General features: G+C 36.6%; 1 protein-coding gene across 1 annotated transcript in view; it reads left to right on the top strand.

Annotated features, from left to right (window-relative positions):
• Nucleotides 1–12,478, top strand: part of RAD9B (RAD9 checkpoint clamp component B) — a 22,229-nt gene extending 9,751 nt beyond the window's left edge. Inside the window, exons 6-11 of the mRNA XM_026657013.1 lie at nt 3,117–3,223; nt 6,026–6,132; nt 6,636–6,700; nt 7,808–7,930; nt 8,955–9,243; nt 11,900–12,478. Coding sequence (XP_026512798.1) covers nt 3,117–3,223; nt 6,026–6,132; nt 6,636–6,700; nt 7,808–7,930; nt 8,955–9,243; nt 11,900–12,082 — 874 coding nt within the window. The 3' untranslated portion in view covers nt 12,083–12,478. The remainder of the gene's footprint in view (nt 1–3,116; nt 3,224–6,025; nt 6,133–6,635; nt 6,701–7,807; nt 7,931–8,954; nt 9,244–11,899) is intronic.
• The last annotated feature ends 3,189 nt before the right edge of the window (nt 12,479–15,667 follow it).

The following is a 15,667-nucleotide window of genomic DNA, read 5'->3' as shown; positions in this document are numbered from 1 at the left end:
ATGAAATATCAACCTTTCTATAATAGCCATTAGAGGGACAAGGTGGTTGAGGTAATAACACTGCATACTATAATGTACATTGGTTACTGCACAGAAGTAATTATACTATGCACTTGAAAATACCAGGGATTTTGACGTGCAGTCTTACTTATCTCAGTCAATTCTTCGAAGTAAAGAAATCTTATCTGTAGGTTTTTTAAAAAGTCACTCTTTTGAAGTTTGAAATCTTTTGGTTAAATATTGCTTTTGGGAGAAGTCATCATTAGTTAGGAAGTATTTGGACATTCAGTAAAAACAACAGTAGTATCACAAACATATATACGCCAAACCTTTCTACACTGTTCGCTGAAACGTTGCTCTCTTTTTAGGATTTCTTTTTTAAGTGCTCCCTGCTTTCAGCAGTCTCATTGTTAATTCACAAAAGATACAGTTTTCAAACTGAGGTCAGCAACAACAGGTCAGTTGCTGCAGGTGCAAATGCTATAATTAAAGGATTATTTAATATCTAATAGTCTTTGTCCAATACAAATTTGTACATCAGGCAGACATATTTTCTAGTGTACAAAAGGGAGCTAAGATACACAGAAGATATACCAGTGACTTGGTCAGAACCGAGAGTTGCAGTCAGGGAGAATATGTCTTGAGAAGATACCTCAAAGACTTAGAGCATGATCCAAAGTGCCCTGAAGTCAATAGAAGTCCTTTCATTGACTTCACTGAGCTTTGAATTAGGCCTTTGTTGTGGTATGAAGATAGAAAGGTTTTTAATTGTCCATTGGTTTTTTGTGTATAGTTGGTTTTAGCACAAGTCAGAAAAAAAATCCAATGATCATATTAGCATAAGTAGAAAAAAGCTAAATATTTTTACCAATGGGACAGTGAAGTTTGGAACAAGCATTGTAAGGGTGCTACAAGTACAGTTCTTAAACGTGCCATGCCAACTAAACATATAGAGAAAGATTTTAGCTAGTCTTCTGAAAAGCAAATTCTAGAACAGTGAACAAGAGCAGTCTGTTCCTGTAGCCATTAAAAGTGTATATAGGTTTTAAAAGTTTTATACAAAAGAATATTAGCCTGACAAAGTTATATCTCAATTGGTCATATATTGACAAACTTGCTGTTTTTCAGAGATCATGCCAGTGACGTTCTGGAATGCATTAGCTGCTGCTTAGTGTGTTTAAATACAGGACTTGAAGATAGACAAACTGAGTTTTGTAGCAAGCTCTGTCTTGATCCCATATCCATCAAAGTCAATGAGAGTCTTTCCACTGACTGCAGTGTGCACTGAATAGGATCCTGTATCTCTTTGTTCCTCAGTTTCCTCATCTGTAAAATGGGGCTAATAATATTTACCCAACACACAGCATTCTTAAAAGTATTAATTAATTACTATTTGTAAAGAGCTTTCAGATCTTCATATTGAAAATGCTGTAGGAAAACAAGATATTATTATCATCATTTAATTTGGTAACAAGACAACAGCTGCATAGGCAGGTTGGAAGATCCTCCTTAATATCATTTGTGATAAAAGCACATCACTACCATTTTGAATGCTTGACATAAACAGCTACAGTTCTTCCAGTATTTTTAAATATTTAAGTTAATAGCATTTCAAAAACAGTCTAGGGGATTTAGGTCCATATCTTCCATTAATTTTAATAGATAATGTGTCTACATTCCCTATTTTCCCTATCTCAGTTTCATTGTTCATTGTTCTATAGAAACAGAAGTCTATAAAACCACAAAACATACTTTACATGATATTGTTTGTATAATTGAAATAAGTGTTTTTAAAGACTTGGTGTAAAGCTCACAGTAGGAAGTGACTGGGTACACATCATGTGAAGGCCAAATGTTTATAAATATTTATGTTACCTATAGCATGACTCTGCACACCAGTATGTGCAGAGTAGATTTTTTTAAAAATTAAACATTAATTCAATAGAGTTGACAAATTGGTAAACATCCATTAAATTTTTCATTAACCTATTTTTAAAAATTGAAGCAGTTCATGATGTAAAATGGATATGTTTTTGCCAAGCTGGAAAAACTGTCACACTTGACTTTTTTTAAAAAAAGAACAGTAAAAAGGATGTAAAGTAAGAGGTCATCTTTTTTTAAAATATCATGAAGTTGATACTGTCATGATAGGCTACACAATAAGGAATATTTTTAAGGGTCTTAATAATTCTCTGCCTTGCATAAAATATCTTCTATCATGGGTCATTTTTTTTTTTAAATTATGATTTGGGAGGAATCATTCTCAATGTAAAAAAAGGGGAAAGGGGAGTGGTCTTGGATTTTTGCCCACTTAGTTTTTATATTGCAGTAGGTCTGACCTAGGGACACCAGTTAAGGCTCCGTGCTCCATTGTTATATAGACTGTACAGATATTCAGTAAAAAGAGGGTCATTGCCTCGAAGTACTTACATTCTATTGTTCAACTTAATGAGATTACTCACAACGCATCAACTCAGGAAGCAGTGTTGAGGGGTTTTGGAGAGAGAGAGCTGTGTCCCAGCCTTCCTCTTCTGGAGAGAGAGTTGCCACAACTACAGCACAAAGCCTTTGGGGATTGGATGAGATATGTCAGGATTTCTTGGGAAAAGAATGATCAGTGTATTTCTTTTTGCAATCAGTATATGGAGAGACAGCCATCAATTGAACCTGTTCGTCTGTAGTAAACAAAATTTAATGCAAGCATTTTGCTTTTCCATCACCTGCAAATTTATGAACAAAGTAAAAATAATAAAAATATATCTAAAATGTTTATTTGGCTCTTGATATATTAATACTAAAAGGAAGACAAAATCACATTAAGATTATCATAATTATCATGATAACTGGATATTAACTGTTTAACAGTACTGGTTAGATTAAAATATAATTATTATACATTATTGAAGCATAATATATAAAATCATAATCATATACTAAAAGAAAAGAAAATACAATTAAATCACATTTAAAAGTGGGGATAATACACAACAACCTATATTTTCTCTTGAAACGTTTTCAACTCTTATGGCAAAGTGACACTAATTTTTGTTACTAATGTGAATAGATAGTAATTTGTTGTCTAAATTAATCTTAACATGCTATACAAAACATCTTAGGCTGCTGACTGATGTAATGATTCATTTTCCAACCTGTCAAGAGGAAGTAACTGTAGCTGTTACACCAATGAAAGTTTGTTTCAAGAGTTATACTGAGGAAGAAATCGGTAAGAATTAATTCACAATATTTTTGAAGGATAAGAGTGCTTTAAAACAATTGAAAAAAATAATAACTTTGCATCATGGTGGGAAAAGGTATCACATGGCTGAAAGTTAAACTGATTATTTAGATATCTTAAATGAAGCTAAAGGTGTGCAGAGGGTTTCAGGTCAGAGAACATGCCAGAATAGAAGATTAAAAATAGGACTGTAATCCTTAGAAGTTTTTGAGGAAACCTGTACTGGTGCATCAGTTAGACTTTTTTTGGTATCAATAGTAGATGCCACCCAGAGCAGTACATCGAGCTAAAATTACGCAATTTGCTGCACGCTTGAACTGAGATCATTATTCTACAATAGCTGTAAAGAAACAGCAACAAACTGGGAGAGGAGGAGAATTTTGTATTTAAAAAGGAGATAAATATTTAAACATAAATAACATCATTGTAATGGCCATCATCAGCAGTGAGCATATTTCTAAAAGTGAATGTATGACAGCAATATTACATTTTAGCTGGTCTAGAAGTGTTATGTTGTGCACTAATGTGTGAGAATATAAGATGGAGAGAGTGTTTTCCTGACATCTGATTTGGAAGTATTTTGAAGATATAACTCTGTTTCTAAAGCATAGTGTTCTCATGCACGGCACTAGAAAGTGATGCTATAATACAGTTTTACAATGGTGTAATCAATTCATACACGTTTTGAGGGAGACACCTATAAATGTACTTTGTCACCCGTGCCTCGTGTGAAATACTTGCCACTGCATTTGGAGGGTAAGACCCCACGCTTTTGCATCCTTCCTGAAATGATCCAGTTTGATGGTGGCGCAGTTAAGGAAAAAGATGCTTTTGCAAGCAGTGGGGGGGTGTATGGATTGGTGTGAGGGAAGGCTATAGAAAGGGAGGGCAGAGAGGCTCAAGTAGTAGAAATGGAGCAGAGTGTGAAACAGAAGAGAAAATAGATTGCATCTTCAAGAAGGAGACGTTATTAGAAACAAGCATACATTTAAAGAGGATGAATAATTTGAGAAAAGAAACTGCATAAAGATTAATCAAGAAACAGAACTAAAAGAGCAGAGTAGGAAGAGAAAGAAGGGAGGGACAAAGGAGATGTAGTACTTTTTTTTTTTGGTATTATAAAACATTTGCTTAATAGAACATATTAAGCCACATTCTATAAATAAACTTGTGCAACGAAAGCAATATTTATACTTTTGAATATATGATTTAGTGGTGGTTTGGATGTCTATAGAAAAAATAAACCCTGAAAAATGGCCTGGTGTTGGAGATGGAGAGGGAAGGGATGACACCTCCTCCCTAGACCTGCCTTCATTTGCTTATTATAGGTCCTACATTTTGTGAGTTGGCAATTACATTACAAAATTGTGGTTCTTCTACCTTATAGAACACTACAGGGTTATTGTTTCATGTTCAACTGTGCATGGATGGAGGTTAAGAGAAGAAAATTCCAACAGGAAGAGTAAAAGACTTGAGACTGGGAGTAATTTATAGTACTGTTCTGTTAGCCAGTTAACTTTGAAAGAGTTTGGTTTCCACAGGAGTTCACTATTCATACTGCTTTAATATTTTCTGCACCTCTCTGAGACTCACACACACATAATAAAAATGTCTTTATATTTTCTCTCTGCACCCCTTCAAAGATGAGCACCCATGAGTGAAGAACATCTTTCATTCGTCTTACAGTAACTAAGAGAATTGCAATGTTCATTATAAGTGATATAATTTAATACTTAAAAATGAACTGCATAATATTTTCCCTTGTTTATATCAATTGTACAATGTCAGTGAAAGACTATTTTGTTAAAAAATCAGGAAACAGAATCTAAAAAAAAAAATCTAACTTTTTTGCCTTCTTTTATACTTCAGATAGACTTAATCATAGTTGACAGCTATTTAAAAAAAAAAACACACCGCAGCAATTGCCTTCAATGAATGTTTACATTTTAAAATAAACTCTTAAATAAAAGCTGCTGAATACAGGGTTTATATTGAACACCTTATCAACACTAAAGTTAGTGGGACTTTGCACAAGGGACTTCAGGGTCAAACCATAGGATGAAAAAAATGTAGAGTCCATTAAAAATAATTGGAAATCAGCATTAGAAGTTGTTTTAAGCAATATTTTTGAATGCTTTATTTAATTTAATAGTCATCTTAGGCTAACTTAAATAATCAAAAATATTTGTCTTTAACTTCTAGGTCACAGGGTAAATTCTAGAATTTAAATAGTTTTAAAAAATGGTTAGACAAACCATTACATTAACCAAAGCATTTCAAGAGTATTTTACCTAAAACAACTTTGACATCTGATTTACAGCTCTCTTAAATGGAACTTAATTTTCTGAATTCCAGTCTTCCTCGTGACATTGTCAAGACAGTAACTTCCAGTTTGATTGTTAATTCTTTTTAGTTGTTTGATAAGCTTAAAATTAGTTTAAAAAGTGATTTACTCTTCTTTGTGATTAGATGGAATTATTTTAATCTTTTTTCTAATACACTGTTTTCCACTGTAATTGTGCTGGTAAGGTTACTCTTGGAAGATAACAGGTGTAAATATTGTGACTGATATTATTTCATAATTATCAATATCAGAGTCAGTATACTGTATATTTACAATAAATACTCGTATACATGTTTGTAAGTTATTTGTTAGACTTTTACAATTGGTGGTCCAAAAGACATCTAGTTTCAGGGCCTGTGAATGCAATCATGGCCCCCACTGACTTACTAGGGCTAGAATTTCACACTCTGTTTTTAATCCTTGCCTTTCTTGTAATTTTTGAACAGATTTTTCAAAGGCAATGCACACTAAAATACATCTTAATCCAGATGAATTTGACTACTTTCAAATTGGAGTAGACTCTGAAGTAACGTTTTGCCTTAAAGAACTGAGGGTAAAAATACGAATAAAATGTTCTTGATAGTAGGATATTTGTGTAGTATATATAATGTTTAACTATGGCGCTGCAGGACTCTCACTGAGGCAGCTGTTTTACAGTGCCTCACGTGCACAGTAGTATTTACTACCTGGATGAGGGGTAGCCATAAAAGCAGGCTTCCTTTTAGCACTGGAGGTTTACCTTCAGAGGGTATGGTGGGGAACAGGGAAGTGAGGATAATTTTTTGGTAAAAGCTTGAGGTTTGAGAAAAATTAATTTATTAGACATGTATTGAAGATTTTATAATATATAGCTATAATAATGCATCTCATACTAGATGTGGAAAATATTTCTCTGGGAAAATCTCAGTGCATAGAAGGCAAGAATGTATACATGTAACAGTAGATTGGTATCCCTAATCCATGAAGATTAATCCATGGGAATAATGTAAAGGAAAATGTAGCGTTTAATATTTGTGTTTTAAGATACTTTAATAATCCTTTCTTTTCCATTTGTAGGGTCTACTAGCATTTGCAGAGGCTACTAGCGCTACTGTCTCAGTTCATTTTGATGTGTCTGGAAAGTAAGTTTTTGGGAACCTAACTGTATAGTAGTATTTTAGTAACAGCTCTGCATTCGATTTTCATCTGCAGTCTGGTTTATGAGTAATATTTAGCTATTACAGTAGAACCTCAGATTTATGAACACCTCGGGAATGGAGGTTGTTCGTAACTCTGAAATGTTCATAACTCTAAACAAAATGTTGTCCTTTTAAAAGTTTACAACTGAACATTGACTTAATACAGCTTTGAAACTTTACTATGCAGAAGAAAAATGCTGCTTTTAACCATCTTAATTTAAGTGAAACAAGCACCAAAAACAGTTTCCTTACCTTGTCAAATCTTTATTTTAAACTTTCCCTTTATTTATTTAGTAGTTTATGCTTATCACAATACTGTACTGTATTTGCTTTTTTTTGTATCTGCTGCTACCTGTTTGCGTACTTCCGGTTCCAAACAAAGTGTGTAGTTGACCAGTCAATTCGTAACTCTGGTGTTCTACTGTATATCAGTAAAGTGGTTCCCCTTTAAAATAACCAATATCATTCACTTATTAAGAGCTGTGTTTGTAATTAACCACATTAATACAAAAGTTGAATAGTTTATCAGATTTAAGGAGCTTACTTTTATATGATAGACCTTATGCAAAACATAATTTGTCTGATTTTTCTGGATTGCTGAGCACCCCACATCCCACTGAACTCAAGGGAAACTTCAGGTGCTTAGTATACCTCTGAATATCAGGCCATCAGTTTCCTTTTCTGGGAACAGTTAAGGAAACAATTTTTTATTTAAATCTGAACTTTGAGCATTTGTCCACAAGTGTGGAAGCACCTTTGGTACTAAATTATTTTAAGCGCAAAATTCCATAGTATTTACTCTCTGCAGTATATAAAGCTGTAATGGGAAACAAAAGTTTCTCATGTTTCTTAAATAAGTAGTGAATAGAAATAGTCTCTATACCAAGCATCTTTGTGTGTGTGTGTGTGTGTGTCTCTCTCTCTCTCTCTCTCTCTCTCTAGAGAAAGAGAGAGAGGTATATGAACTAGCCTCCTTCCTCCCCCCCAAAAAATAAACCCCACATATATATGTTTACACATACAATTCAGTCTCTGATTTTATATTTTTAGACCAATTGCTTTCAGTATTGAGGACATGATGGTAGAAGCCAGCTTTGTTTTGGCTACATTAGCTGACATTGAAAATAGGGAATCCTCTCAGCAATCTCTATGCCTTTCACAAAGACAGAAAAGGTAATGCAGGATTTAGGATTGTTTTGGCATTCTGCTCCTAAAGGTTGAACATCCATTGTCCTTTTTTGCAATTTCCAATTATGTTACATTTGAGGTGGGAGGGAAAAGATGTACTGGTTCTTCTACAGCATTCATTGCTATGATAACTCATATTAGGGCATTTGCACACAAGTGATGTTTTATTGGATTAAAACAGGGGTTCTCAAACTGGGGGTCGGGACCCCTCAGGGGGTCATGAGGTTATTACATGGGGGGTCGCGAGCTGTCAGCCTCCACCCCAAACCCCACTTTGCCGCCAGCATTTATAATGATGTTAAATATATAAAAAAGTGTTTTTAATGTATAAGGGGGGTCACACTCAGAGGCTTGCTATGTGAAAGGGGTCACCAATACAAAAGTTTGAGAACCCCTGGATTAAAAGGACGATCAGGTTCAGATTAAGGAGCCTGATCACAAGATGAAGAGCTGGTATGATAACTTGAGACCCAAGACAGAGCACCAATTATGAGGAGAGGACACTCTTTCCGACTTGCTGCCTCTCCTATCCAGAGTACATATCTATCTTTCCAATACTATGGTGGCACTTGTCACCATAATTTCTGACAGCCAGTACGTGTTTAAAATATTGTTTGAGTTGCCTGTTTCATCTTTCTCATTGCCTTTTCAGATCTCTCCCTATTTCTAGTTTGTGGGGATGGCTTTCTGTAGATTTACATTACCTTCTCAAACACATGCTTCAGTTTCATGAAATAGACTGGTGCAATACCCTCTCCTTAGGAGTACAAGAGGAGCCAGCATCAGGGATTTTCAGCAGAACAAACAGCAGCACTCTTACTATTGTCAGTTTTGCCTGGGATCCATGAAGCTTAGCTTGGGGGGAAGGGTCACACTAGATGAAAGCCTAGTTCTAGAGTCATCATGCTTTTCATTAGTCATTTGTAATATCTATTTATTTATATGGTTTTATTATTTATCTAGTAAGACTTCCAAAGTCAGGTTACTAACGTGTCTGTTAATCCCTCAGACCTACCTTGATGAAGGCCTATGCAGATAATGTTGAAAATGCCTCAAACAACTCTGCAGATAATGATAGTAATACAGAAACAATAGCTTCAAAAAAGCCTTGTTGGACTGAAAGAGCACATAGCAACACGGAGTCACCTGTAGAGTGTAGGAAACCTCTGTCAAAAGGAGATATTATTCCCATAATCTCAAAAAAAGACATGAAGAACATAGAAGTATTGGACATGAGTGCAGCATGTGACATTAAAATTGTGGAGGCAGTAGTACCCTCATATTCTGATCAGTACAAGGTAAGAAGAATTCCAAATCAAATCTACATTGTAAGCTAAAGAAAAATGAGTTTTGCCCAGACAGCAAAATAATACTTTTAACTAGTACTTACACTAGTATTTAGTTACTAAATGTAGCCGCATTTATCACACCACAATGTTCAGTTCTATATAAATTGCTGTTTCAGTCAAATTCAGTGCAACAGTATGATTTTCAATATATGTAGAATCTACAATTAAACAGTTCCCCTATAGACAGGTCCCCATGTACTTTGCAGTACAATAGACCCAAATTCTGTGGCAATGTTATTTCAGTCTACTGCCCCACAATGCCCTTTATTCTCCTTCACACCTACCTATAGTTCATATTTGAAAAAGTTCATCCACCACAGAATTATTTTTACAAGGATTTTTTGCTATGCTGTACTTCCCAAGTTCCCATTATGTGGTATAGGAGTCCATCTCAGCATCTTTCCTGTCCATTGTGCACCAGGGAGTTGCAGAGGTGGGTTGGCTTGTAACTGTTTCAGTGGCGTATCTGCCTGATTCCTCAAACCTTAGCTGTTGTGCTGTTCTCCAGATATAAGCAGCTAAGTGGGGCTATTCTCTGGCTGCCCCCATGCCGTAGTTGCAAACTGAACTCCAGTTCTGGCTACTAGATGACCACCCCACCCCCAACTGCCTATACAATCCTACAGACAGCAAGCACTATAAACCAATTAACTCCTCTTGTGAGGAAAGCTAAAGAGCAAGAGGCAGCTTAAGGCAGTCCTGGTAAACCACGAAGACAGAAGATAACAGGCTATAGGTTTCAGCAAAATGTCAAATTTTGCAGCAAAACACTGACCTCCATATCATCATGGAAAAATTGTAGATTTCACAGCTATGAAGTTGTGGAATTCAACAGAGTCCTGCTTTTGATGAATGGGATATTTCAGGTTTTACATAGAGTACGGCTGATATCACTGGCTCAGTTTATGCTTGATTCACTTTTTGAGGTTCTTCCGTCATAAAGGACTAGAATTTTTTCTTCCTGTAACAGGTAAATTCCTATGCCATCCACCAGGCGTGACCTATAGATATCTTGAGAAGTAGTGAGCTTTATGTGATGCCTATTGCTTTATGGATTTGAGAGTATGCTTTAGTTAAGGTGACAGTAAAGTAAAAGCTACATTGGAAACCAGCACAAATAAATCTGACTGGCTGGAGACTAAATCCCGTAAAAAAAAAAATCATTTCACATCAGGGCAAGTTATAAAAAGAGCTTGATCTGTAAAGGAATATTAACAATTGCATTTTTAAACTAGCTTTATCTCTATTATCTTAAACATAAAATCAAAGTATTTTCAAATCAAATTTTTCTCTTGTAATACTTATTGCTGAACAGCCACCGACACCTGATATTGTTCCCATTTTACAGATAGAGGAAGCAGAGGGAAGGTGACTTGTCCAGAGCCTTGCTATAGTTGAATTGGTACTAGAAACCAGTATTTCCAGTTCTATGCTTGCTCCTGAGCCCTAATCCTTCCCTCTTTAGTTTTCCTCCAACCCCCACACTTAAGTAAATTTGTGCATGTGGGTGCTTGCTGGTTTCCATGGCCCAACATGGTCACAGTTCAGTGTTTTTGAGCAATCTTACTGTTGTTTCTGAGTGACTCTTTAATCAAGTTGAATAGGTATGTATTCTGAGACATAAGTATCAGAAAATATTTAAAATTAAAAGTCCATGTTTCCCCTTGGATTTATTATTTTCCTCCCTTCCTACTCATACCAGGATTTGAGCCCAATTCTTCCTCCTCCACCCCTTAGAGGACACCTGTATGCTTCCTATTACCCCCCCCCCACTCCCTGTCCCCTCTCCCCCCCCCCCCCTTTTTTTTTTTTTTGGTGCAGAGAACCCTCACAGGAACACATACATGCCAGCAAACACCTGCCCACAGAGCCTTTTCAGGGTCTACTTTAAGGCAGTGGAAGGCTCCACGATTATCACTACCTGTTAAAGTAGTGTCTGTGAAGATTCAGGAGTAAAATCCAGGGCATCAGCAGATGTCTTCACAAAAATGGCAGATGTGCTTGCTTACAGTATCAGCTGCTTCTCCCCCCCACCCCCGTTGAGGAGGAGTGGCTTGTCAGTTATTTCTTCTGCCATCTGACCCTTTCCTCTCTACCCTTCTGAAAAGGTTTAGCAGTAGCTGCTTCCAACCTGTTTCCAGAGGGTTGGGAAGACCAGGTCTGGCAATGGCGTCTTCATGTCCACCTACCATACATAAGTGTATATATAGGAATGCTGTATATTCAAAAACTGTGTCCTATGCATACCATAGCTGCAGACAAGCATAATCTCTGCTGTTTCATTTGTGTGTGAATATTTTAAATATTTAGGATTTAAATATTCACATCTTTCCCCTGTTAAATTCAAACCTCTGAGGCAGCCTTATGTATAGGTCCAACTGTTTTCCCATATCTAGACTTTCAAATTTGCTTTAAATACTGAATTACAGTGATTGCAATTAAATCAGCTGGCAAATTACCATACACTGGTACACCTCTAATGACAGCTGGAAATATTTGTAGATGCCAAATGTGTTTGTTAGTCTACATTGGTTACTAATTTTTTTTTTTTTTTAAATAATGTGCTTGCCAAAAAGACTTAATCAGCAGTAAAAAAAAATCCCAGGAATATTGTGTGTGTACAACAACTCACTTTATTAAATATTGCATTTTCCAGTTTCATTCACTTTTCTTTGGAGCAGTTTCATTTAAGGAGCAAGATGTCATCAGCCACACACTTCATAGTTTGGCCACAGCTAGTGATGCCGAAGACGATTTTGACAATGAGCAGCTCTCCCACGTTGTCTAGGGATATGTAGTGCCTGTACAAACTTTGCACAGATGTTTACATTCTCTTTAGGTATTAAAGTGTATTTTACATACATAATGAATAGCTACAGTCTATTTTATAAACTTGTTGCAACACTTCCATTATGGAAGTTTCCTAGAGTTTTCTATTTTTAGATTACATAGAAATTAGAACAGTAAATAGAAACTGCTGTTGATATTTGTATTTTATATTCTAGCCTATTACTAGTGTTAGTGATTTTGAGTTTAACACCTAAGAAGGCTAGAGTTTCAAGCTCTCAAGTGAATAGAGCTTGTTTGATTGTGCAAGTTCCCTCTTCTGCAATAAAAATACATAAAAGGGACTGGTTAAGACTCTTCAATGATTCAGTGTTTTATCATTTCCTGTTATAATCACAGGTTAAAACTTGTAAATATTTTATATTCCAACTTATGTGGAAGTTTAACAAATATGTAATATGCATCCATAAAGCTTTAAGCACGAGTGTTTTACCCTCTGTCATTACCATTCTATGTCAGCCAGTTGTATGGATATGTCATCTTGAAACTGTAGTTGAAATTTTCATTTTCATAACTCAGTACTGGTGTAGTGCTGGATTAAGAATTTTAGATTGTCAAGTACACGATAGCCCTAAAATGGGTTAGGGGTGGTGTTTTAGAGCAGGGGTTCTCAAACTTCATTGCACCGCAACCCCCTTCTGACAACAAAAAATACTACACAACCCGCAAAGGGGGGGACTGAAGTTGAGCCTGCCTGAGCCCCATTGCCCCAATTGGCAGGGGCCTAAAGCCAGAGCCCTACCACCCCAGGGGTGGGAGGGGCAAAGCCAAACCCCCAAGGGCTTCAGCCCCAGGTAGGGGGCCTGTTACCTGAGCTCCACCACCTAGGGTGGAAGCCCTCGGGCTTTGGCCCCAAGCCCCAGCAAGTCTAAACCAGCCCTGGCAACCCCATTAAAACAGTTACGACCTACTTTGGGGTCTCAATCCAGTTTGAGAATTGCTGTTCTAGAGGCTCCATAGTTGTTATAGGCACCTGAACTACTGACTACACTGCTTCAGGAGAATTAAGGCTATACATGTGACATTCAAAGTACTGGGGTAGCAAATCCATGCATTCTAGCTACGGTTGTCGATTAATCACAGTTAACTCAGGCCATTAACTCAAAAATTAATCGCAATTAATCGCAGTTTTAATCATACAGTTAAACAATAGAATACCAATTGAATTTTATTAAATATGTTTGGATGTTTTTCTACATTTTCAAATATATTGATTTAAATTACATAGTACACAAAGTTGATAGTGCTCACTTTTTTATTATAAATATTTACACTGTAAAAATGGCAAACAAGATAGTATTTTTCAATTCACCTCATACAGGTACTGTAGTGCAATCTTTTTATCGTGTAAGTTCAACTCACAAATGTAGATTTTTTTATTACATAACTGCATTCAAAAACAAAACAATGTAAAACTTTAGAGCCTACTAGTCCACTCAGTCCAATCGCTCAGACAAATAAGTTTGGTTACATTTACAGGAGATAATGCTGCCCGCTTCTTATTTACAGTGTCACCTGAAAGTGAGAACAGGCGTTCACATGGCACTTAGATACCTTGCAACGCCGGCAACATAAGTGCCAGTTATGCAGTTAAACATTCATATGCCCCTTCATGCTTCCGCCACCATTCCAGAGGACATGCTTCCATGCTGATGATGCTCATTAAAAAAATAATGCATTAATTAAAATTGTGACTGAACTCCTTGGGGGAGAATTGTATGTTTCCTACTCTTTTACCCACATTTTGCCATATATTTCATGTTCTAGTAGTCTCGGATGATGACCCAGCACGTTGTTCATTTTAAGAACACTTTCACTGCAGAGTTGACAAAACACAGAAGATACCAATGTGAGATTTCTACAGATAGTTTCATCACTTGACCCAAGGTTTAAGAATCTGAAGTGTTTTCCAAAATCTGAGAGGGACGAGGTGTGGAGCATGCTTTCAGAAGTCTTAAAAGAGCAATACTCCAACGCAGAAACTACAGAACACGAACCACCCAAAAAAAAAAAATCAACCTTCTGCTGGTGGCATCTGACTCTAATGATGAAAATGAACATGTGTCGGTCTGCACTGCTTTGGATGGTTATCAGGCAGAACCCATTATCAGTATGGACGCATGTTCTGTGGAATGGTGGTTGAAGCATGAAGGGGCATATGAATGTTTAACTGCATAACTGGCACTTATGTTGCCGGCGTTGCAAGGTATCTAAGTGCCATGTGAACGCCTGTTCTCACTTTCAGGTGACTGTGGTGACGACGCAGGAAACAGAACACCAGGTTTGTTGGTAGCCAGAGAGCTTTACAAGCCTCCTGCAAAAAGCCTCCCAGGAAAACTTTTCCTGGGCCTTTTATTATATTACTTGCTTTGTTTACAACACTTCTCATTGGTACAAATCTCGCGCATGAAAAAGACATGCAGTAGTCAATTACATAAGATAGCAAACCCATCTCTTGTGCACGTGAACACCAGCTGCAAAGATGTCAGGTTGCCAATAAGTTTTCCAAACATAGGCGCTAGAACAAGGTCACTCCTGCCTCGTTACCAAGGGAACAGTTTGCCGTTCTCGGGGGCGTACGATTCGGGAACAACACATTCCTACAGGTGACACTGTAAATAAGAAGCGGGCAGCATTATCTCCTGTACGAATCTACGTGCATCTGGTACATAAATATCTTGCGATGCCAGCTACAACAGTGCTTTGCGAACGCCTGTTCTCACCTTTCAGGTGACATTGTAAATAAGAAGTGAGCAGCATTATCTCTTGTAAATGTAAACAAACTTGTTTGAGCGATTGGTTGAATAAGAAGTAGGACTGAGTGGACTAGTAGGTTCTAAAGTTGTACATGGTTTTATTTTTGAATGTAGTTTTTTTGTACATTATTCTAGATTTGTAAGTTCAATTTTTGTGAAATTGCACTACGGTACTCTTATTAGGTGAATTGAAAAATACACCTCTACCCCGATATAACGCTACCCAATATAACACGAATTCGGATATAATGCGGTAAAGCAGTGCTCGGGGGAGGGCGGGGTTGCGCACTCCGGCAGATCAAAGCAAGTTCAATATAACGCGGTTTCACCTATAACGCGGTAAGATTTTTTGGCTCCCGAGGACAGCGTTATATCGAGGTAGAGGTGTACTATTTCTTTTGGCTTTTATAGCACAAATATTTGTAATAAAAAATAAAGTGAGCACTGTACACTTTGTATTCTGTGTTGTAATTGAAATCAATATATTTGAAAATGTAGAAAACATCCAAAACTATTTAAATAAATGGTTTTCTATTATTAACAGTGCGATTGTGATTATTTTTTTTAATCGCTTGACAGCCCTAATTCTAGCACAGCCAGACACATTTATTGCTATAATAAATGGCCAGTAACTTTTGCAAGACTAGCTTTTAGGTGTAAAACTGGTTGCAATCTGCATTTCCACAGCACCTTGCAATAGATCTTTTTAAAATTAGAAGTATTTTAATCTACTTGACTTGTATATTGTAGGACATTTTGTGCAGTATGGA

The sequence above is a fragment of the Terrapene carolina genome, unplaced genomic scaffold (genome assembly GCF_002925995.2).
Source record: "Terrapene carolina triunguis isolate 2854851 unplaced genomic scaffold, T_m_triunguis-2.0 Scaffold234, whole genome shotgun sequence".
Taxonomy (NCBI): domain Eukaryota; kingdom Metazoa; phylum Chordata; order Testudines; family Emydidae; genus Terrapene; species Terrapene triunguis.
Note: the sequence above shows the minus strand (reverse complement) of the source record. Positions and strands in the feature narration are given on the sequence as shown.